The sequence below is a fragment of the Pararge aegeria genome, chromosome 12, assembly GCF_905163445.1.
Source record: "Pararge aegeria chromosome 12, ilParAegt1.1, whole genome shotgun sequence".
In the NCBI taxonomy this organism is placed as follows: domain Eukaryota; kingdom Metazoa; phylum Arthropoda; class Insecta; order Lepidoptera; family Nymphalidae; genus Pararge; species Pararge aegeria.
In genome coordinates this window covers 7,653,926-7,679,384 of record NC_053191.1, presented here as the reverse complement: position 1 = coordinate 7,679,384, position 25,459 = coordinate 7,653,926, and the positions used below count along the sequence as shown (strand labels likewise).

The following is a 25,459-nucleotide window of genomic DNA, read 5'->3' as shown; positions in this document are numbered from 1 at the left end:
GACTCATCTATTGCGAGCGAGCAAATCTTGTAAATAGGCTACGTAGGTGTTGCCCACCCCCGTTCCTTGGAGAGGACATTAGGCTTATATTAGCGCTTAGCACTTACGGCTAGTAACGCTAATATGTTATAACCTATATTCATAATGTCACGGTGCAGCCGGTTTAAGCTCTTAATCCCTCTGTGTCCTTAGTACAAGATTTGCAACGAGTAGTGTTTTCCCATCTAACTATAAAAATCGTATCGTCAAAGTAAAAAGAACCTCTTTGCATTCGTTTTATAGTAGCAAATCCTATACTTCCCATTTTTGTTTTACAAAGGTTCTGTCACAACTTTCCACTAAGGAATTGTATACAAATTTGAGCTTTAAAAGTAATTCACATAAGATTCATTTTACTCTGATGTTCAAGTATTTCCATACTCGAAAACAAGTCTTTATTGTTGTTATTTTTTTTTTTCAGTCAGCCTGCGATTACTGGTCACTAGGTGTGGTAGCGTTTGAATTAGTAACGCTCAGGCGACCGTTTTCTTCGGGTGAAGACGACTCTGTACTGAAAATACTAAGTAACATACAAAAGTAAGTATTGCTGTATCACGTGAAAAGAGCTATCAACTGCTTGCTACACCTTGCGCAACTTATACAAATCCCAAAGAATAACAGTTTATTATATTAAGCAAGTTTCCGCCTGTGTAAATTGCATATTTTTCTTTTTATACACACAATAAAGTTGTTTAAATAAATAAAAATACACAAATGTTAATGCCAAAAATCTTAAAACCAAACTAAGCTGAAAAGCTCCTTGCTAGTCAATAGGTTTATTATGCCTTAGTACAAGAAACATTCTTCGTCCGCATTTATTACGGTGTTCTGGGATAAAAATGAAGCCTATTTATTTTAATTTAGTAATAATTGACGGACCAAGAAGGTGGCCTACCTGATCGTATGTGAAAAACCATCGCCTATAAACATAAGGCATGCAAGGAACACATCCTGCAATGTGGTGCCCCTAGTCCATCTGAGAAGTAGGTTTTAAGCCTCACGAGCCGGAGGAATTACACCGGCACCCCTTCAGACCAAACCACAGTATTGCAACAAAGCTGCTTAGCACCAGAAATAAACGAGCTCTACAATAAGCTCTACTAGTACTAAAACTTGGTTTTTTAAATAGGGCCTGACAAACCATTAAATAAACACGCTTTCGCATTTATAATATTAGTAAGGAAGTTAGGAGTCATATGCTCTGCAATTTGGTTAAGTTTAGGGTTTTGTGTACAACAGAATTGGCACTAATGCCTTTCTAGTTCATACAGGGTCCTTTATATCGTTACAGGTATGAGCGCGATTCGAACGCAATGCCCCCATTTGAGCCACTACCCAACGGTCCGTCAAACACGTGGCGCTCGTTCGTCAGCGGGCTGCTGCGAGTGTCTCCCTCGAAGAGATACAACTATCTGAATACTTTACAGCACCCGGCGCTCGCACATTTAGCACTGCACGCCATACGTGACCAGGTAACCTAAAAACCGTTTCACACTAAAAATGCCTATTACGTTACAAGACTGAAGATCTGTTATGTAAAACTAATTTAATTCGTAAGGTTAAGCGGAGTTGTAATTAAATTATATGGGTTGTAATGCTGTTTTAATTAAGAAGCATCCCACTTTCGAATAAAATTCTATTCTTTTATAATATTGCTATCTGGTTTCGTTGAATGCGCGAATGACACTTGCCAGAGACCGTTAAGCGCGTATCATCGAGATTATGGAAATTTCCTCAAAACGTATTTCCTAAAACGTTATATTTTGGTCTCAAGATCCGCAACAGCGTAGCCACGTTCGAGAGTTTCTCTAAAATCCTTTTTTATGCTTCGGATTTATACCTGTATATTAAGTCTATTATAGTTGTAATCAAAAACTATTAAACATGCAAAAATTACCCGCAGTTTTATAAGAAATCAAAACAAATGCAGACGTGTTACGAGTAATAGCCAGTACAATTAAATGACACAAAAACTGTACATTTTGTCGTCACAATTGGTGGTTAAAAGTGTGTCACCATTAGAGAGTATTAAAGAATGAGATCACCATACACATAAGCTGGGCTTTTAGGTACCACCGTGGGTGCCACATCTACGTGGTCCGGAAGACGCCACCTTCCTCCCAAGTCCAACGAGAGAGGCCTCGCCACCTTCCGCCGCGCCTTTTCGCACAAGGCCACCATTTGCTGGCCATCTGCCTTTTGTTGGTAAGTTCGAGCTTTCCGTTTCAAGTTTTTTGTTTTCCTGTGAAATAAGGATCTCTGATATAATGACACCTGTCGAGAATGTGTATTTTAGCTCTTTGCAACATTATAAATTTATTAGTTATGTATATTGCTATATTGCATATACTATACCTAGATAAAAGCCTATTTGATGTTACAAAGGGTTTAATGCAAACAATCATTGCTTTAGGTTACTCATACGTAGCTCCAGATGATAGCGAAGAAAGCAGCAGCGGATTCAACGCGTCGCATGATTGCACAACTATTGACTTGCAAACTTTTAAGTAAGTACTCAATAAAAAGGTTATTTAAATTAATAAAACTAAAATCGTTATACTTACGCAAAATAAGTTATTGTTTTATTTGATGTGTTGTGGTACGGCAATTTTATAAGGTTGTTTATGGTTGTGGTAATGTACCGTTGTAGGTAAAGTCATAAATTAGTTATTGTGTGAACCACTTTATACAACTTTGAGTGCTAATTTTACCATAAAAATGCTATACAAAATGCTTGTACAAAGTTCTGTTACGATTTGCCCCGTAGAAGTCATATCACACCCGTAATTAACAGTCACAAAATTCTGAATATGAAATCACGTAAGAACCTGCAACCTGACAATGATGATATACAGAATACTGCATGGTAAGTGTCCACCGTACCTGTACGAGAAAATGCACTGGCAAAGAAATAATGATACAAGGCGGGTTATTAATAAATGGAAACTAGCCACCCCTAAACACAAAAATGCAGGGTTCAGGGGCTGCTTTCGATTCGCTGCGGCCAAGATCTGGAATGATCTTCCTCCTCCGTTCCGTACATGTGATAATATTCTTGCCGAAATAGTATTTAAACACAAGCTAAAAAATTATACCTTAACTTACAAATTGAAGCAGCGAGATTTGTCTATGCAAAATGAGTACTGTTTGGAATTATGTATATGTTATGTATTTATTTTTTAATTACTTTTATTTACCTACTTGTTTAATTTAAGTTTGCGTTAGTTTTAGTTTTATTGGCTCTCTTTTACAGTTTATTTGGATTTTTTTTTTTTTTTCTCTTTTATTTAAATTTCTTTCTTAAATTTACTCGGGCGTCGCGGTTGTTTGCTCAGTTGGATACTGGTGCAGACTGAAAATCAGCGCTGAGCATTGTTGCTAATGCACAGCATAAGGCTGAGTTTGCGGCCATTTGCCATATTGTTAATATTAATGGATGATTCTTTTAGTTATTAATCTTGTATTAGCAATAGTGTATGGCAATAAAGGATTTTTATTATTATTATTATTATTATTATTATAAAAAATAGATAAAGTTACATTAAATATTGAATTCTTACGAATATGATCTGGTATATTAAGTGATCAAAGGTGGTTTTCACTCTTCCGCAATAAACCATATAATACTTGTTAAGCTACCAAATGAATACCATTACCATATTCACTCGGCTTTCAGGTCTGCAGAGAAGTTAGCAATTATGCGTGGACGTGAAATAGCGTCGTTACAAAGTAAACTCGCAGCGGCAGAATCAGCCACGAATCACGCAGTAGAACGTGCTCGACGTGACGCCGACGCTGAAGCCGAAACTCTGCGCTCTAAGTTACAAGCTGAAATCACTGCACTTACCTTACAGAACAAGTATGAGCATTGATCATTGTAACTTACATGAGTTTTATGTTAAAGCTTCTTTCATCTTCAATAATATTGATGGTTTTCTTAGTTTTGTCAACATTAGAACATCTCAGTAAAATTGATTTATTGCTCTTTGCTATTGCTGAAAACTTGGTCTAATAAATACTTTGTATATTATATTTATATATTTAAGTAATGAAATATTTATTTTATGGGTATATGTATATATGCACCACCTAACTATTTTCTGTACCTGTTTTTTATCTTGACCATTGGTTGCCTGGAAGAAATCGCTATGAAGTGATAAGGCCGCCAAATTGTATACGTTGTTACGTCTTTTTTTTTCTACGTACTTTTTGTGGTGTGCAATTAAAGTATATATCGAGTCCAATCTCATCTAATCTTACGTTGGAGAGAGGAGGGGTCTCGGCAAATATCACGCAATTTTTTTTCTGATTGAAACTAAAAAAATTATACTATTTTGGTCCATTGGTCCTTTTACAATAACAATCCAACGCGTTAACGTAAGGAACCCACATTTTGTCACCAAATCTTACGTGAGATTGGGGGATGGGGGAAAGGGTTGAATAAAATCTCACCAGGGGGAGAGGGAGGGACAGAAAATTAAAAAAAACAACCTCACGTAATTTATGGACGCCCCCTTTAATAATCATTCAATGATATCAATATTGCAGGCGTCTCGAGCGTCAAATAAAGGTGGAGAAGGAGGAACGCATGGCTTTGCAATGCTCTAACCAAGAGCTACGTTCCGGAATCGCTGAGCGTACAAAAAACGAGCTAAGAGTCGTACAGACGCAAGCCTCTGAACTGCAGTCTGAAAGGGATCTTTTGAAAGGCGATCTTTCGAGGGTTGAGGCGCGAGTGAAGGAACTACAGATGGAATGTTCTAGCGCATTAGCTGCGGCGGACACAGCGCGGGCGCAACATAAACATTACAAGGTAATAACAAAACAGTTTTTCTGACCGATTTCGGATTTCGGTGTGCGTGCGCAAACACGCAAATGGCGCATACGGGTCGACCTCATCGAAAGGTTTACTGCAGTTATTAAAAAAAGCAATATCTATGTAGAGCTGACACGGATGTACCGATTTACATGCAGTTCTTTTCTGCTATAATATAGTTCTGATAGCACGATCTTACGTTACGTTAAAGTTGGAGAACGTCTGAAAACTTTATGCAAGTACCATATGAAACTTACGACAAAAAATGCAGGTACTTTAAAAAATAAAATGTGTACTAAAATAAAAATGTGTACTAAGTTTGAGATACTGCAACAAGAATCTCTTATATTTAGACATGTTTGTAGAGACCAGGGGGCCATCACAGCTATTAGTTTTCCCCGTGGACTTTTAAATTGTATTAATAATGAAGTTTTCTTAAATTTAGGTGCTGAAAATTCTTTGTTATTTTGATGTGTATAGTTTTATTCAGGACATTATACAGCACGTGCAAGATTTACGGCACAGGTGGATTACGGAAATGAATGTGAAGCCTGTTGTGAGTGCAATAAATAAATAGAGCATTATGGTGTATTTATATATGAGTATGGTGTATTTTATTAGTATTTTCTGTTTATTTTTGAGGTAGATGTTACAGAATTCGATTTAGTTATTTATTTGTATGCATTAAACGTATTTTGTGTAAAAAGTATTTAGAAGAGAACTCTAGGTAGTAATTTACGGTTATTAATCCCAGGACTGGAATGGCGAACCCAAGGTATTTCCAATTTTTGTTTATAGATCTTTTTGGGTCTGCATATTTCAGTTAATCATAGTTTAGTTACATTATTTTAGTTAAATTCACACGATCATTCACACTTACACATTACGTAAGCAAAACATATTACAACTGCGAGCGTTGCTTGGATGATTTTTGTCAAAGTCCTGACATTCCTGTTCTATATATATTAATCGTAGCAGATTTGCATGCTAAAGTTTTTCATAAATATTGACACTGTAAGTTATACTTAACTTTTATTCTTACCATTCCAAGACTTTTTTTAGTTTATTATTATTTTCTTAGAAAATTTAGTATAATGTATTCTACTGGTAATAAACGGTTTTACTTTTCTCTCTTGATTGGTATTACAATGGCCTCCATTACGTATCAGTTGCATAAATAACTATAAAACTTCATTTCTTTTCAAATTGTAGGACACCATAGCAAAAGAGCGAGCATTGCGGCGTCAAACCTTAAGTGGGAGTGAAGGGGACGGAGCTAGGGTAGCCACAGCCGAGGCCAATGCCGCCCGAGAACTGCGAGCGCGCCGGGAAGTCGAATCACGGCTAGCTACTGCAGAACAGGAAACAATCCAACTAAGGGCTCATGTAGAACAGTTGAAGGACCAGTTGAGTAGAGCACAGGTAAGATTGTATGACTAATACTTACATCTTATACTTAATATATATCCCAAAAGAGTTTGTTTGTTGGTGTTTTTACTTGAACGCGATGATCTCGGGAACTGATATGAAGAATTCTTTCCACGAAATCTACTTTTTTATTCTTTTTTTTATACATATATTCTTTGTATTTTTATATGTGGTCTAATTAATGGCTCATAGATCCCCCCATAAATATGTGGAACAGTTATAGGCATTGTTCATATTTGCACTACAATTTACGCATTTATCTATTCATCAATCTGTGTTATTGCATTTTTATGCTAAATCCCAGACCGTATTTTGAATTTCATATTTGTGTTATCTCATATGTGGCCTTGTTCTTAAGTAAATATATTTGCAATCATATTTTTTTCTCTCCTCTCATAATGAGAATTGTTTTTTTTTATGACGAATAAATAAATAACAAATATAATAACACATAACAAATATATACTTGACTTATTGCAATTAATAGACAAAACTAATTCACTTGTCTTAATATGTTTCAGTCAAGACAATAATATTAAGTTTATAAATAATGAATAATTACAATATTGTTTAGGACGCAGTGCGTGAAAAGGAACGCATAGCCGCTGCGACTAATCAGCGGCTAAACGAAATTCAAGTTCATCTGGCGCAAGAACGCATGCGCTGCTCTTCACTAGGGGCACAAGTTCAGGTATACTCATAGAAAACATTATACATCGCTCCTGTAAATATTTAAGAAATTCATTTTTCACCACTAGAGTCTGTGACAAAAGGTAGGAAGGTAATTTACTAAATTGACTGTAGTTACTGTAAAGTTTACAATAGCTGTTGAAAATTAAACAATTTATTGCAATAAGAAATTTGGAAGCATCTGATTAAATGCCTATTCGTTTTTTTCCGGTTGTGTAACACAACCGCATTTGATTGAATTGATACCTCTCTTCGTTGTCACTCGAGATGCTCCGATTAATTTTTTTTTTTTATTTTTTTTTACCATTGTATAGACGACTTTGCCTTAGCTGGGCTGGCTTGTTGTAAGACGTAAAAAAAGACATCGGAGTAAATAACACTGTGACTATTCTTACGTCTTACCACCATTCACATTGGAAAAAATAAGACAGATTGCTGCAGTGCTATATCTCTGGCATGGAGGGCAAAAGTTAAAGGCCAGATTCGGACCTGTAAAGTCAAATTTTGGAATCAATGTCGTTTAGCTAGCGAAACTGAATGATTTTCACTAGGGCTTCATCATCAACTTTGGGTTTACTTAGGAGTTAGAAAAAGGCATAAACGAGGCAGCGCAACGCGAGGCGGTGCTAGAAGAGCAGAGCGCGCGTACCGAGGCGCGGTTACAGCAGCGATGCGAGGCGGCCGAGGCACGCGCCTCCGCCGCGCTACACGACGACGGCAGACACAGGGAAAAGGTATAATCAAAAATAATTGGAGCTTCGATAGCTCGGCGACTAAGAATCTTCTTGCCGCGCCTCTCGGCGTTGGCAGTCAGTTTCGTAAATTCCTGTCTTTTCTCGCGAGGCAATATTATTCTCCTACACTCGCGATTCCTGTCCACTCTCTGATGTTTCGTCGCCAGGATTTTTTTCTGCGAATCAGTTGCAAATTTTAAAGTCTAATTAAAAAATGTTTTATTCATGTGGACCTTGTTACAGGCACTTATGAAGCGTTCATACATTTAACATGTTACATTAATGTTAGTGAGGGTGATAACTGCATTTGTTAACTTAAAATTAAAAGCTAGCAGGGTTCCAAACGCGCCCTGGTCTAAGAAGAGCCCACTACAAACTAAGCCAGGTTTTTTTTTGTTATCACCATCTCACAGTCTAGTTAATGTTGAGCTATGAAGTTTGAGCAATTCATACCCAAGCTTTTTTATCTTTCCTGTTATCCTAAATATTATAATAGGATTTTTCTATAAGCTTACGTTTTATATAAACTTTGAACTTATTTAAACACATGTCAAGGATTTCATCTGGTAATTTGTTATAAAAAGATATACAATTAGCCTTGAATGAATTACAAATTTTATGCAGCCTAGTAAACTGCACTATAAGTGTATTTTTACTATAAATATTGTTACATTCCACTTTCTTTTTAAAATTTGTTATATTTTTATGTATTGCAGTATAGCTCATATCTCTCGTGCCTTAGCACGTGCCCCAGATGTGCAACTTCTATTACCGTATATACTTTGCAGAACTTCCACATTTTAAAATTTGGGAGTCCAACTAATTGTGTCTGAATGCCCAAATCTCAAAAGCTTTTATACGTTTCCTGAGGTCTTCTATTACTCCGATTAGAGTTCCGCCCTGTTGTAAGGACGTGTTCCTTAGGGCGGACTTTTGGTCTGAGCAGACTACCATCGCTATAGGGAATTGGGACCAAAAATCCCTTCTTAGGTTTACACTTACCTTTATATTCATGTAAAGTATCTTAAGATTGTTATTTGTACAGTGAAATTGTTTTATCTTTTTAATTTTTTATCGTATTTTTTGTTTCTTACATGGCCGAAACGCGACCCGTATCGAATGGTAGAAACCCGATCTGAAACGTAATATCTTTACATTACATCCGTATCGTTTTCGTACTTTATCCTTGATATATTTATATTTATATTTATATATATATATCAACCCATACAACAAACATATATATATATATATATATATGTATATATATATATATATATATATATATATATATATATATATATATATATATATTAACCCATTCAACAACCTATAACAGCGCTCAACATGAGTTGCTGAAAAAAAGTTCGTGTGTTACAAAAATTGGTACATTGCTTCTTTAAATGAAACATTTATATATATACATATATATATATATGTTTGTTGTATGGGTTGATATATATATATAAATATATCAACCCATTCAACAACCTATAACAGCGCTCAACATGAGTTGCTGAAAAAAAGTTCGTGTGTTTCAAAAATTGGTACATTGCTTCTTTAAATGAAACATTTATATATATATATTACAAAAAAATATATATTAAATCTGTTAAACAATTTGAATACACAGGTGAACACATTAGAACAGCTCGTCCGTCAACTAGAACGCGAAGTCAGCGCTTTAGAAAACCGTTCGTGCACGCGTTGCGCTGTGAATAGCGCTGAAGCCGCTGCAAAGGGTCAAGCCACCAGTAGTACCAACACCGAGGAACCTGAGGAAGTCGACGCCCATAGAGACAACAGGAGCGATACGGAAAGTGTCACGGACGCTCATGTTAATGCACATGTCTCCGTACTGAAGGAACAACTAGAACGCGCTGAAGCACAGTTACAAGTAAGATGTCATAAGTTGCGTGGTAGAGGTTGCTACTAAACGATAAGGCCGTCTTTCGTATTTTAATTCTTTGGTAATTTTTCCACCTTTAAGGCAATTATGCTCTGGAACAATCTGCCTGCTGAAATCCGTTGAAGTAATTCCCTTCCCTTCCCGATATTTAAGAGTCATCTAAAGGTCTACTACCTCTCTTTGAGTGATGGCGTTTGAAGTAGATTCTTTTTTATTATTATTTTAAATTTTCTATTAAAATATGCTTATATATATATTATGTATGTTATATTTTTATATATATTATGAATATTTTATATTTATTTATTGCGTATATTTATTTAAATTATCTTTGTATTTGTATCTATACATTTTGGTATGTACATCTATCAACACTCTTGGCACTATCCCATTCTCTTGCTGTAAGTCCATTCTACAAAGGTTGCCTGTAAGAGCTTGCAGCAATAAGGCCGCCTTTGCATATCTACATTGTGTACTGTATACTCCTTACTGTTTGTTTTCATGTATGTTATATGTGCAATAAAGTGTTTCTTCTTAGTCTACTTCTTCTAATTTTTTCGTTTTATTTCTTGCTCTCTTTAGTTTGCATAACTTTTATGAGGTATGGGAAAAAAATGGCTATAAAATTAGGCGTTATGTTCAGTTTATTATTAACATTTGGTTTTTTTTTATAGGCCCGAGCCGAAGAAATTGCGACACTCCGCCAAGAAACCAGAGCAGCTAATTTAGCTAGATGGCGTAAGGTAAGTCATATTAAACATTGGTGCTTTAGGAAATCGCATAGTAAAGATGAAAATCACAATCACAATCCACCGAAAATAATTATTTCTTTGGCATAGATCAAAAATAATTAATTAAACATCTGGTTTGATGACGTCGCTTTTGTCCAGTTTTTTATTTATAGTGTTTGTATTATTATTATTTTTTCTTAGGAAAAAGAGTTCGATGACTTATCTCTAGACGCAAAAATGACAGCGAGAGAACTGAAGCGACTGGAAGAGCGTCTCTCGTCCGCGCTCGAAGCGCGAAGATCAGCCGAAGAGAAAGCCGGGTTGGTGCACAAGGAAATAACTACAATAAAACCGCAGTATGAACAGATCAAGAAAGAAGCCGAGAAATTAAGGGAACAGGTGGATAAATTGCAGAAGACTAACCAAGTTTTACAAGCGGAGGTTGACAGGTAAGTGATTTATATAGATAGATAATAATTTTTTGTTCTTTTGTATTTGATTATGTATATTAGAGTAGAAAAAAAATACCCGGCTTAGTTTACTGTGAGCTCTCCTTAGACCAGGGCGCGTTTGGAACCCTCGTAGCTTTAGGTTTATGTTGGCGAACTAAGTTTTCACCATCCCCTACAATTATTAAAGCTCCATAGGCCTAAATGAATAAAGAAACATTGAATTTTTGAATTTATATCTATTAAGGCAGGCCAAAGTTACGCTGGGTAGACAGAGTTAATCGACAGTAATAACAAGTCGGGACATTAAAATTGGCAGGTGGAGTCCCACAAATAAAAAAGCGGGATATCTGATCTTGGTGTTAGTAGTAGATTTCGTCCGGGAATACCGCCCATTGTTTTTCTGGCGCCAATTAGCATTGCTGTGATCCAGTTTGAGCGACACGGTAACCATGTCGTGTAATTATAGGCACGAGACGCTTCAGACGAGGTTGATGGACAGAGGGCGACACTGTGTTGGACGTGGTTCTTGCATGCCCTGCGAACCGTTGCTCTGTTTACAGCCATTGGTTTTCCACATCTGATTGCCGTAGTACAATGGTTATTTATCACAGCTTATAGTAAAAATTACATAAGTTACATAAGGTTTGTCTGTGCAATAAGATCACACCGCCACCGCCTCTAATTCAAATCTTTATTTGCGTGATTGCAGGTAACAAATTTGATCTTATAATAAAACATAACATGTTACGTGCTACAATCGGCTATTCTATGGCATGCAAAATATATTAACACCTTAATTATAAAATATTTTTGCATTCTATACAAAATGTCAAAAAATTAAGGTATCAAACTTAAATAAAAATGTCAACTTTAAATTAAATAATATAAAGTAATTAGAGGAATATCTAAAATTAGGGTAATTTAAACCCCAAATTTTAAAATACAATAATTTAAACCCCTAATTTTAGATATTCCTCTAGTGAATAAAACTGACAAAGCATAAGCCATTCAGTAATTTTATTCTTAAATTTAGGCAGAGAGGTCAATTAAAGTGTTTGGTAATTTGTTACAAATTGCTATTGCCATACAATAAACATTTATTTTTGAAGAGTTTCCTCTGTATGGAGAAAGAGTTTGCGTATGCGGGCAGCAATATTGTGGATATTCACGTGCTCTTTTTTGCAAGAAAGTTAAAATAAATGTATTTTAGTTTTTCACTTCACAATTTTATTATCGATTACCAGATCGAGGAATGATATACGTAAGCTGAAAAGCGAAGTTCAATACAGCGAGAAGCGTAGACTGCACGCGGAGGAGCAAGAGGAACTGTCTTCGAGGGAGCGAGCCCAACTAAGAGACGAACTTGCGCCACTTCGAGCACAGAATAACGACTTAGTGGAAGTAAGCACATTATTTTATTACCTTGCATTTCATAGTATGTAGTTTATAGAATATCTATTTTTTTTATATTTAATAAATATTTTAAATATAGCTGATAAAATATTAGATATAATAGTGGCATTTTTGTTTAGTCATGAAGATGAACTTTAAGAAAAAAAACGCTAATATTAGTCACAGCTATTAAAACAATGGTCTAACTTAAATGTGAAGAAAAACTATGCCATACGTGCTTGTTTTCTGTCTGTCTGTGAGTAATGTCTTCTAAAAATAATCAACCTGTTATGATTGTTGATTCCTTTGTTCAAATGTACGAGCCACATAAACATATTTACAAACAAATGGTAACAACACAAGAATTGACACCTTAATCACCAGTCAACAAACTATTCTGTCAGTAATGTGGTTACCGTACGATTATATAGTAGGGTGGAATAATCGGATAGATAGAAGTAAATAAAAAAAAACCGTTGAAAATCACTGTTGAATTCTAGCTCTATACTGAGAAATCTGTTTACAAGCCTGAATTTAAATAATTACTGATATAATTTTGTGTGTGTAATTTAAATCTTTACGTACCTAATCTGAATATAAAAATGAAATAAAAAAACAAGAAGAAAGAATCAGCTACACGTTAAAATTAATTTTGGTAACATACCACTTGTATGTTTCTTGTTTGGGCTTCATTTATCTAATAACGAAGCCACGAATCAACGTGACTGTCTGTGTAGTTATTGATAAAGAGAATGGAATACACAATAATAAAATATATTCGTGGAAAACCATTCCACGGGTCTAATTTTCGCGTAAAAGTTTATTAAATAACAAATGGTAGTAATAACTTGAGTATATGTGATGTCGATTCCCTATCGCCGTGGTACAAAATCTGTTGGGGACAAACCCACAATTTGGCCCAAGCCCACCCAGCATACAGGAGCGGCGTGGGGAAAACGCATGAGGCTAGCCCTCGCGGCCGACCGGCTTAGAGGACGATGTCAAGCAGTTGACTCTGCGCTCGTTGCGTTACACGCGCATTTGGAGACGGTAAATTTTCTTCTACCTCCGTTAGTTAACATTTTTCATGCTATCTATCCGAACTAATTCATACTACTATTATGATTGCCAAAGTATATGTGTTTGTTTTTTGGTTTGTTACCTATATTCGGCTAAACCAATGCACTAATCTTGATGAATTTAGGTAAAACACATCGTGCATCCGTCCAAAAAAATGTACACGAATTTCACAATTTGTTTGATCAGAATAAAAAGTTTAATATGTCGATCTGCATCTCCGTCACGGGCAACTGGCGAGTTTACGCCATTTTGGCGGAGTAGGTTGTGAAGCTATTATACGAGTGTTCAAGGAACTAATATTTGAATAACTAAAAACACAATGGTATTCGTTCCAGGGACAAAATTTAAGCTTTTATTTATATACGGCCAGCCATTCTACTGGTAGTCATAGATGTCAATAAGTGTATACTATTTTCGGCATGCACCGCAACGCAATGATGATAATAAAATAGGGTTTTCAGTCCAGCTATTTAATCCTGAGCTGGATAGCAACTAGAATATTGTGCATTCTGATTTCAGTCCATCAATTCAGTTCAGCAGATTTCAGTCTAGCGATTTCATCCAGTTTGCTACTGGAATTATGAGCGTTGTGGTTTCAGTATAAGTAATTCAAGCTAGCGCCTTGAATAATATTCTAGAAAACTAAAATTAAATAATGAAAACTGGTCGAAGAGGTGTATCCCACTTAAAAAAAATTATACAAATTTAACCTACATCAACGAAATTTGATACTACCTCAGCGAAATTAGATTTTAAATGGTATTTCGTTTCAGAACAACAAAGCGTTACAAGAAGCTTGTAGTTTACTAGAGGAACAGCTCACAGATCTGGAAAAGCTGGCGGATCATCATGAGCTCAAGAACAAAGATCTCGAGGTATTTTATTTTAAACAAATCACTATTCTTTATACAAATAATAATGTTTGTGTGTCCAGCCGTGAACTGTTATAGGCTATTGATGATGATGGCGATAAAGACGATGTTTTTTTTCCATTCCACTAAAAGTTACCCTTTGATCGCAATCTCACCTGCTGGTGATGCAGTCTAAGATGGTAACGGGCTAACCGATTAGGGGTACGTCAGTTATATTAAACCCATACCCCTAATAGCTAGCTGTTTGGGAGCCATGGGAGTAGCCTCCCACCAGACATAATGATGATGGTGGTGATGGTGACAATGATGATGATTATTATTATTTATACTCTATCATTTATTTACATTTTTTTGAATTTTGACATTAATAACAGTTTAAAAAAACACTAAAATGTAAAAAAAAAATACTCCTCCGCTTGCGGGACTTTTGAGTACCCAAGCAACCGGCGGTCAGGGCACCAGAGTGACGAACCTCCTCACACCTCCTCTCCTCATACGTGCCGTTTCAAGAATTACTACCCTATTGTATACGACCCTTGATCCAACAACCAAGCGAAACTTGGTTTGAACATGTTGGTCGAAGCTTTTCGCGAGAAGACCATTTACTGAAACAACTATCGGAACAATAACTGGTATTATTATAAGTAAACATTCTTTTTTTTTTTAATTCATCATGCGATCAGCTGAAGCAGCTATAAGCAGATTTCCTCCGTGTGTTTTTTGACATGTGAGGCCGGCCATCCGTCAATGGCTGTGCCTCTTATTTTACGAAATGCATGTGTTAGTAAAATCCCAAATGGAAGCACGTTTAAGCCTTCTAATCTCCATTGGGACACTGAGAGAAGTAGCCAGTTGGTTACTACTACAAATAGTTATAAGTAAACATATTATTATTATTCTTATAATAAATAAACATATTATTATTATTATGATAGAGTGAAATGACACGTATGCGAAACGATTTACAATCGTGTCGGGAGCGATTAGCGGAGGCTGAACGTCATGGCGCCGAACAGGCAGTTTCTGCAGGGCTTGCTGTGCAGCGCGGCGACGAGGCTCGCGAACAGTTGCGTATGGCCAATTCACATCTACAGATATTGCGCGTAAGTGTAAACAACGTGTAACCCAATTACGCAATACTGTTGAAGGGTGCATAAGGTTATTTTATAAGGAACCACCCATCAAAAGAAGCATATTTTTTCGATACAAACTAATTCAAAACATTCCAAGTGTTTACGTATGACAACACTATTATTAAAAACGCACGATACACAAGTACTGAAATTCGCAATTACAATTATCAGCTATTTAATTTATTTACCACCACCATCATCTAGTTTTACTTTTTCAGGATTCCCTATTACATAGCATAGCATTTGCATGTGATGTTAGGGCTGTATCTGATTTATTTCAGTAAAAACTATGGCAGTGGTTTACTCAAAAATAATAGCGTTACGGTTTCACAGCAAAAGCATAAGAAGTAATATTGCGGTTTTCATTTACGCGTTGTATATTGCTGTCAAGGTGGTACAATGCACTGTTGAGCAGCTTAAGAAAAACCGAGAAGTGGACTGTAATTCCTTCATAATATTGGTAACTCGTTGTCAGTTAAGCACCCACTTAGCAAATGACTGCTGTCCGTAAGGTTTGGTATACCGGCGTTTTAGATAACGTTTTGAGTTTTAATATTTATTTAAGTGTAATTTTTTATTTTATTGTCTGTTTATCTTTTCCCTATCTTTTGCTTTTATTTTTGTCACATGCGTATTGGCTGGCCTAACAAGAAAGAAGACATTAAACATTATAAAAGACATGTTATTAATATAGTGTACTATAGTGGTACTCTGCGAAAATTGAAATAAAGGTCATTCAATAACCTAACCTCAACAATTCACGGAACAATCCTGTCGACCCATCATGGAATAGATCCCATTAAGCATTGCAGTCCAAAACCGCGTAGAATGACGACAATGAACGTTAATTAAAAAAATATATAGGAGCGGCTTGAAAACCGGGAGTCTCTACTAGCGGAAGTGGAAACCCGGGTGGCGACCCTCGAAAGTGAAATGGCTTCGCGGGACGCTGCGCTCAACAGCGCGGCGAGGCGCGTGCGCGACCTGCAAGAAGAATGCGCCGCTCTGCGCACGCGTGCTCACCACCATCACGCGCAAGCGCTTCAGTTACAGGCCAGCCTCGCCGAGTCACAGGTAACATCATCATCATCATAATCATCATAATTTCATCATCAGGTGACATAAGAAATTTAAAAACCAAGCAATAGTGTTAAAAATGTGTTAATTATTATTGAGAAAATTTTAGAAGCAAGTTTATTTAGCTTATCTTAATATTATGGTCATCTATAGCCGCTCCAAACGACGGGACGGTTTATAATTACCAAGCTGGGCTTGGGGATTGTTGTAGATGGTAGTCGCCGCCTAAAAACACTGTTTCCAAATCTACAATTTATATGCGCCCAATCGTTCATATCTCATCTTAAATAATCTGTACTACTTTTTTTTAGTATGCATATTATTATTATATTAATTTATTATAATAATTATATTAATGATTATATTAATGCGAAAGTGTATCTGTTTGTTTGCCGGATGCTACAAATAAATTGCCGGAGTGCTAATTGTGTTATTTGTGTAATGAGCTTTACCTGAAATATAAGTTGTTTGTTTCTTCACTCTCGCACTAACAAAGTAGCAACCAATCAACTTTATCTTTGGCATAGAGTTAGTTGAGGCGAGCTGGATGAAGGGTGGCGAGCAACATAGACTACTGTTTACTTCAGAAAGAAAAACCCAGTTTCCGTGGAATTTGTAAAATACCGTAATAAACGCGGATCTTAAAAAAATGTTTATAGGAAGAGGTAGACGCAGCACGCGAGGCGCACGCCGCGGCGGCTGCGTGGTGGCGCACGCGCGAGACTAAAGCAGACGCTACACTGCGACAGCAAGCCAAGCTTATAGACTTCCTGCAGGTATCTTGTATGGCTTATAAAAATAATAATCATTAATTCTTTCTCTCTCTTCTCTTTTTGCCTCTCTACTACTGGAGGTGGGCCGTTAGCTCAACGAACTTCTCGCGGTCTTGCGCCAAGCGAAACAATGTTTGTCATTCATTCAAGCTTGAGAATTGTTGGTTACAAAGATATAAATGGCCTACCCTGTGGTAGGAATTCCTGTATTGAAGAGGGTAGTTACTACAATGGATTTAATAACAGATTAGCTCAGTGCTTAACTAAATGTTTACAAACAAACAATATTGTAATGAAAAAATTTATATTATAATATTATACGTAATAGGTTATACGTGGTTGTTTGTGCGTGCATGTTTGTAATTAGTGTGACCACGTATACTAAAGATTATTAATAAAGTTTATATTTAATATATATATTTTAAATCTCATGATCGCTAAAACATGTGGACGAGGAAATAAAATAAAATCCTCATATTTACGATTTTTAAGATAATCTCAATACAGTCTTATTGTAGGCCTGTTGTGTAACTATGGTGTAATTATGATTGAAATTCAAGATTTATTTTTGTGAATACTCTAGGCCAAGGTAGAGGAAGCGGGTCGAAAAAAGTGTTCGCTAAGCAATAAACTGTTTGGACGCTCAGGGCGTCGCACCGCCGCATCACCACCGTTAATGAGAGTTAATAGGTATGAAACTTCAAGTAACTACCATTTTATTAACACCTAGAATTTTGTATAGTAATTTCAATATTCCTTCACAGAGAATTACGTGAAGAAGTCGAACGATTACGAGCAAAACTCTCCGCGGCAAGCGTTAACGGAGATATTAAGTACGTATAAGATGTTTTTCTACTTTTTAAATATTTAATACAATATAATTTAGAAATAAAACAATCATGATAAATATTTTGCAGCTTCATGCCAACACCGAGGCGAGAGAGGAAAGAGAAACCAAAGATAGTTGTGAATAGGTAATTTGATAAATTACATTTTTATTTATGAGAAATTACATTTATAAACTCTAGAATTCAAAGTATTAATCTGTTTTACAGTTCTTTTGACGTCGACACTCCGGATGGGAATGACGATTCTTTGTTAATAATATGGTGAGTATCGTTTCTAAAGAATATTTTTCAGGACATCATTGAAATTATGATAAAATCACTACTTTTTATACATTTTTAATAATTATTCACGGTTTTACATCCAGCAGGCCTAGCAAGGAACTGGTGATTATTAAATTGCAATCGTCGCAATTATTACTTTAGTTTAAATATAACTATAACAAACGGCCTAGCCCCCTTAGCTGAGGGCTGATCTATAAAACCGTTAGCGCTGTCAATCAATTGGCGATAAGAGGATATGAAACCAAACAAAACCACCATCTTATACTTATACTTCAAAGTTCTATACTAATATTATAAAGAGGAATACTTTACTTGTTTGTTTTTTCTTTGTACCTGGTAGGCAGCAAAATTATTTAACCATTACTTTACAAGTAGAAAGCCAAACTCTTACTAAGCTTTATTGTTTTCATAAAAATTCGTTCATCTAAATAATAAGCATATCATAAATAAATATAATATAAAAGTCATGTATAGTGGCGACAAGACGAGGCTTATTTATTTATTGCTTTTATGATGCGATCCTATTCTCCCATAGGTCGGATGGTACCCGTGATCGCGTTCAAGCCCGTGCGTCGGACCGCACGTTGTTACTGCGTCGCGGCGAGCGGACGGATCGCGCGAGACTCGTATCGGCCGACGCACGCGACTTGCCGCACAACGAAGCTAATCGAGCATTTACAGTAATTATACTTAACTTTTCTTCTACTAGTTGAAAGTAGAAAGAGGCTGGCCTTGTGTGAGATTTTGTACCTACGTTTACTTAATTCTATCGCGTGATAGTTAACTACGTTTTATATGGTATCGGGAAGCGCCATCTAGTTAAAATACCGGAAAACAATATCCTCAATAGATCCCACTCTTCCGTTACCAAATAAATCGTAGTTAACTTTCACGCCATCTAATAAGCAAACGTTGAAAATCACATTTGGCACCCAGTTCGAGGCGGCGATGTTACTCTTTACTTTGTTTAGAAATAAAGGACCGAACTCCTCAACTCAACAAAACAAACCACTAAAAATCATTTCAAAAGTGCGGCCAATTTAGTCGTGGACTAAATGTTAACAAACAAATGTCAGATCGTTTGCTTGGTGAAGGGGTTACCAACATTTGAGTCTTCTATATAATAATTTTAATAACCTAAATAAATTAAAATTTAGTCTTGTGTAAAAATTATAAAGAAAATATGTTTTTTAACTCAAGAATACTAAAATAACCTTGACCAACCGAAACGAAAATGTTCACAACCAATCATTTGTTTGTTTTCTTTGGTCCGCAGATAAATTTACAACACACTAGTAAACAGTATGCGCCTTATTAACAACGTACCTTCATCAGAGATCGCTACTAAGCGATAAGGCCGTACTTAGTATTCCTTTGTACAAAATGTTTTAAGTATAAGTATGTTCAAATATGTTTTTAATAATCTATTTTCTTTGTTATTCTCATCCTAAGGTTGCCTGGCAGATATAACTACTAAATGATAAGGGCATCCTTTGTGCTCTATTTTTATTGATTTCTTCTTTTCCTGACGTCGCGATGTTCTTAACTTTTGTATTTTTCAAATAAATTGTCAATAAAGAACAACTTTATGATAAATAACTCACCCGACGTTTACAGATCAAGTTAGAAGACTTGGAGAATGGTGCTGAAGCAATAGTAGTTTGCCCCACCATAGCAGCGCGGTCCGATTGGCTCAACAAGCTCACGCCCACTTATAAGCACAGCATCGGATATGACCCGCCAGTCCTCCTGCAGACCCGAGCGCAACCCACCACCGCGCTCTATGTAGCGTCAAACGCACTAGCTATAGGTACGTCATACAAAGAAGCTATGGTAAAAGCTCGCCATTAACGCTTCATACAAGCTTACTGACCTAATTACCTACTAAATATTCAGAAACATCTTCCTGTTCTTGTCTTGTGCGTGAGTAAGTACGTAAGGCTCAGCTAAGCCAATCGAACGGGACGGGAGTTTTGTACGTTTGCGGAGGCAAATATATCCCCGCGTGCTTTATAACGATGCTTCTCATAGAATTTTAGTAAGATACGTACCTATTTTATAGATAGATATGAATTTGTAAATTAGTACGGAACCAAGATTGCAATAAAATGATACAGTATAAAATATAAGCGCCCATGTAGTATCGTATCCCAAATTGCCTCAGTTTGAATTCGTACTCCACAACCCATACAGCCCAAGGTCAACCTAACGCCATGTCAGATTTCAAATTCGATAAATGGAACTGACCTCTCAGCTCGGCCTGATTGTTCTAGAACAAAAGGAGAAGACCCGAATCCTCTTATGACCTCTAATATTAGCACTGGACTCGTTTCCCTTACACAAATGACAGCTTAAATATTGTCCCCATTTGAAGCGTCACACGACATACCGGCATCAGATACACTAACTAATATAAAATTGTAATCAGTCACCGTCTAGGTGCGTTACCGATCGGTTGTTGACAAACAAATTTAACCTACCTGCAACCTACGAACGATGGTGCAAAAAAAGTGTGCTACGTGTTCCCGGGGTAGATGTGATAAAATAGTAATTAAAATTTTAAACCTTGTAAACTCTTATTAAAGCTTCGCAATATACAGCGCCAAAATAGCTTCTATCAATATGATAAAAAAAGTGACAACATTCCGTCCAGCAATAATAATGGAGATCTGTCATATATGTATTCAACTTTAGGTTCTCTGGACGGTTTGCATTCCCTTCGTGGTCAACTGCGCGTGGAGTGGGAAGGGGACGTATCTCCGCCGCGTCGCTCGGAGCCGGCCGCCGTACAGCACTTGGCGGCTGCGAGTGGTCGCGCGCTACTCGTAATCGGAGGCTTGGCGGCGCACACGGGACTGCTCGCCCTCGGCTCGGCGCTTCGACGCGCCCCCGGCCTGCGCCCAGCCGCCACCCTCTCCAGGGTGCAACTACCCGATAATACTACACCGCACTTAGTCAAGGTATATATTGCTGCAGTCAATGTACATATTGTAGGTTAGTATACGTCGCAAGTCAATAACATATATTTCTTAATTAAAATATACCCTCATCATATCATAGATGGCACTTTTGATGCTCATATTCCATAAAAAATGTGTACACTCCATATATTCTTAAATTTCTTATTATGTAAATAATCTTCCAATAACTTTTTTATAAAAAAATTGTTTAGAAAATTAAAAATAATATAAGCATAATTTCATAAAGAAAATCTCTTTTTATGATTTGTGTTTAATAATTTCATTTAATAAATTTGTTTTTTTTTATATTTAAAACATAGTTTACACTAATATGTAATGAAAAGACTGTTTACATAATCAGACAAGTATTAAGTTTACGAATGTTATTAACATTCGTGATATTAAAACTAAACGAGGGTTCTAAACCCGCCCTCGTCTAAAAATCTAGCAGCCTATTGGTTAGTACTTTGCCTCCTTTTTATGAGCGAAAGAGTACGAATTACGTTATACTTATTTATGAATTAGAACATGTATAGTGTACAAACCAAATCACAAATATTTCTTATTTTGATTCGTTATTACACGAGCCCTAGATCCTATCCTTACCGAACTTCCTAAGAATTCAAAGACTTTACAGATTTCTTCCTTTTTTGCAGGGAATCCCAGAGGTAACAGAAGGGCATTGTGCGGCGGTCGCTTGCGGTCGTCGCGTGTTCCTTTTGCGTTTCGACGCAGCGAACGCAGAGTTCAAAATTGCGCGCTCTCTTACTGTCGATCGCGCACCTTACGCAATGCTTCTCACCCATAACGTAATATACATCGCGGGAGAGAAACCTTTAAAAGTTAACTTGCCATCTGGTGCGCTGGAGGCCTTTGCGATGGACGAACCGGTAGTTGCCGCTGCGTTCAAGAAACATTCCGCACCCAAAGCGATAGCGCAAATCCGAAGTAAACCGGTTGAAATACTTATCTGTTATGCCGAATGTGGGGTATTCGTCGATGAGAATGGAAGGCGAACGCGCAATGAAGATCCTAAGTGGAGCTCAGCCGTACACTCCTGGGAATACGTTAGTCCTTTCCTCTACGTCGTGGGGGAAGATAGGGTCACGATTATTTATATAAGTGACGATACATATAGATCACCGCCTTGTACCTGCGACACTACTTCACTAGCTTCGACTGCGTCTGAATGTTACCAACCGGATATTTTTAACTATAAGTGCAAAGAACCTTTTCTATTAGGAGCAGCACCGAATGGTATCATCATAAAATCAAAGATAGACGATGAATACAAAGTTTCGATTGTTGAAGGCATGGCAGCGTTTAAGAGTATGGGTACTTCATTGGATTCATTAGCAACCATATCGGATTCTAAAGGCTCGTCGACTTCAGACCTAGCTCAATCGTTGACCGATTTATCGCCCCAGGACGTGTCTCAAGAAAGCGTCGAGTTGACTACAGGGTTTTTAGCTGACATAAGGAAAAGGGCTCAGCAGTTACGAACAAAAAATCGCCAAGAACAATCGGCGGATGATGTCATTAAAGAAATTTTGACTACAGAAGTTGGTTTAAAACGCACTTCTAATGGGAGGAAGTCCCCCGCAGTAACTTTGGAGTTTGACTCGGATTCTGAGTCAGAGAGTGAGGAAGGCACTGGATCCACGAAATGTACGGCGGATGTTTGCGCTGAAATGTTCACAAGGCAAGTCCGCTTCACATAGACATTACATACCAGAAGCAGTCCATAGGTCCATGTCCTACGTAATAATTACGATTGGTAACCCTAGTCTTTAGTAAGTATAAAGTATTTATTGCATTAACTGCCTTACCATTTACTTTTTATTTCTTTGCAGACAAAGTATTTTACTTAAAAATTAGAAAAATGGAACTACATGGATTCGAGATGAGAGCTGATCCTCTAAATATCACATTTTATGCTCAAAAAACTATTTCGATATCTCTTTAGTGGCTAGACTAGTACAGTCGCATCTGATTCGTAAAAACACTGTGTTATACATATACACATACACTGTGTATATAATACATGTTGACAAGAATAATGAGTGCACGACAGTTTGTTTAGGACAAAAGTTACCTAAGCTACAGTTGTCAAGAAAAGCGCCTTAAAGCAGCCGTAAGTAATATGATAGTGACAATTAGTTCACGCACCGCTTAATACTATTTTTTAGGCATTTTCCATAAAAACATTTTTTTTAGTTTCTAGCTATTTAAAATTTAAAGTTGATATACAGTGGTTACTTATTTAAACGGCGACTGGCAAAATTGAACTCATCAAATCACACGAGTTTGTGTTTATAATTTGTCTGTACCATCGGACTACGCGAGGAAATGGAAAAAAAAATGCAGTTTTATTGTGACCGTTAGGGATTTAGCCAATGTAGTTATATACATAGTGCAGTCAATTTAGTAAAGACTTCAAAACAGCAAAGTAGTGAACAAGTGCAAACTCGTGTTAATTATTGATCAAGCTCCTAAAAATATCAGCGAGGGCTCATTCGATTATGAATGCTGTCTAGAAAAATGTATCGAAAGTAATATTAGCACACAAAAATTGCAATTCTTATTAAAAAAATTAAGATAACAAAAATATAGTTTTCGCTTTTTGTTAAATCTCAAAAAATATTAATGTTTAGAGAGTTTTGAAAAAGAAATCCTTAAAGAGTAGGAAATTACCAGTAAAAACGGCCGTTACGTTATAAGGGCAACGCCGCTTCAAACAGAATATCACAGAAAAATATTTTTCATAGTCATCATCATCATCATCATATCAATTATCAACCCATTACCAACACATTACCCATTACATCCTCACACAGAGAAGGGTTTAGGCTGTAGTCCACCATGCTGGCCCAGTGCGGATTGATGGAATAGTAGTTAAATGGTTTTTTTTGTAATAGTATATATTAATTTAATGATATGAATAAATTAAAGTGTAATCAGAAAACCTAAAACAATGCCAGTGGTGAAAAAATAGTCTATTTTTAAAAAGTTATGCTAATTTTAATTCTCATATCGTCTTCCAATTTCTGTTGTTACAAAAGTCGTCATAAGTTTAAATAATTGATCTTAAATTACTTTGCTTCGTGGAGCCTTTCCTATACATATATATATACTTAACAAGATTGTGAGATAAAAGATAACGAAATTGTTTGTTATATTTTTTTTAATGGACTAAAATAATTTTTTTTTGTTTTTTAATAAAATGCCGTCTTTATATTTTTAGGAGCTTAATCAATACTTTTTGCGTTCAGCGTTTTTGGATTTATTTACTTGTAATAATGACCCCGCTATTTTACTCTACGTTGTTAACTAATACTCAGAATGTTAACCGCCGATTTTTAGGAAATAACGGCGATCTGAAGCGATTAGTAAAAAAACTGTAGCTTTAAGAAGTTCTGTGTATCAAAAGGAAAGTATTAAAATTTACACAATGTGTCTTTAGTTAAAGATGATGTAACACGTACTTAGTTATTTTAGCATTATGGCTAGGCTAGGTTACTTACATTGTTAATTATGTGTAAATTAGTTATTTATTCATGTAATTTACCTTCTTAGTATTATTTACACAATTCGTACTTACCGTAGTATTTGTGAATGAGATTTTTTATTAACGTAATTAATCGATAATAATTTTGAGAAAGAATTTTATGTTATTTTAAATATTACGCGGAATGTTTTTAGGTATAATATTTTACTTGCCTTTCGAAAAATATAGCAACAATCTTTTACTGTGATTTGATAAACACTTTAAACTTGTTTACCTAAGATTTAAGTATGATACTTACTGAATATCATTATGACATGTTTGCCTACTATTGTACTATAATTATTATTAAAGAATAATAAAATATTTTTTTTTAACATCCATGTTTTACTTTATTTTGCTCTAATTTAATTAATTAAGAAAGAATAAAAATAGTTATTGGGCCCCATCCAATGTCTCATCGTTTCAGTTGTTTTGAAATGCAGCAGCGTCCTGTTTTAACTCCTCGTTTATACCAAAATTTTTATTATTTCCTGCTTATAAATTCTTAGTACTAGTACAATTTGGAAATTGGTTGGCCTTTATCACATACTATTCATAATGCGCCGGTTAATATCAATCAACCTCATCATCATGCCAACCAATGGACGTTCAACTGCCGCAGGTATTTTGTAGAGATCTCCAAATTGGGTCTTGTGCCGCTTGGCGTAAGTGGCTCCCTTATGACATCCACTTATT

The 25,459-nt window shown here is 36.2% G+C and overlaps 1 protein-coding gene across 2 annotated transcripts in view; it reads left to right on the top strand.

The window, feature by feature from the left end:
• LOC120628011 (citron Rho-interacting kinase) overlaps positions 1–25,100 on the top strand; it is a 29,645-nt gene extending 4,545 nt beyond the window's left edge. For both annotated transcript variants that reach the window (XM_039896190.1, XM_039896189.1), the window contains exons 6-30: positions 461–576; positions 1,331–1,511; positions 2,109–2,244; positions 2,453–2,546; positions 3,716–3,898; positions 4,588–4,852; positions 6,068–6,277; positions 6,858–6,974; positions 7,555–7,707; positions 9,341–9,604; positions 10,291–10,359; positions 10,549–10,796; positions 12,044–12,200; positions 14,045–14,146; positions 15,079–15,246; positions 16,141–16,350; positions 17,013–17,129; positions 17,710–17,816; positions 17,891–17,959; positions 18,044–18,100; positions 18,182–18,235; positions 18,792–18,936; positions 19,874–20,066; positions 20,951–21,216; positions 21,873–25,100. In XM_039896190.1, coding sequence (XP_039752124.1) covers positions 461–576; positions 1,331–1,511; positions 2,109–2,244; positions 2,453–2,546; positions 3,716–3,898; positions 4,588–4,852; positions 6,068–6,277; positions 6,858–6,974; positions 7,555–7,707; positions 9,341–9,604; positions 10,291–10,359; positions 10,549–10,796; positions 12,044–12,200; positions 14,045–14,146; positions 15,079–15,246; positions 16,141–16,350; positions 17,013–17,129; positions 17,710–17,816; positions 17,891–17,959; positions 18,044–18,100; positions 18,182–18,235; positions 18,792–18,936; positions 19,874–20,066; positions 20,951–21,216; positions 21,873–22,937 — 4,746 coding nt within the window. In that variant the 3' untranslated portion in view covers positions 22,938–25,100. The remainder of the gene's footprint in view (positions 1–460; positions 577–1,330; positions 1,512–2,108; positions 2,245–2,452; positions 2,547–3,715; positions 3,899–4,587; positions 4,853–6,067; positions 6,278–6,857; positions 6,975–7,554; positions 7,708–9,340; positions 9,605–10,290; positions 10,360–10,548; positions 10,797–12,043; positions 12,201–14,044; positions 14,147–15,078; positions 15,247–16,140; positions 16,351–17,012; positions 17,130–17,709; positions 17,817–17,890; positions 17,960–18,043; positions 18,101–18,181; positions 18,236–18,791; positions 18,937–19,873; positions 20,067–20,950; positions 21,217–21,872) is intronic.
• The last annotated feature ends 359 nt before the right edge of the window (positions 25,101–25,459 follow it).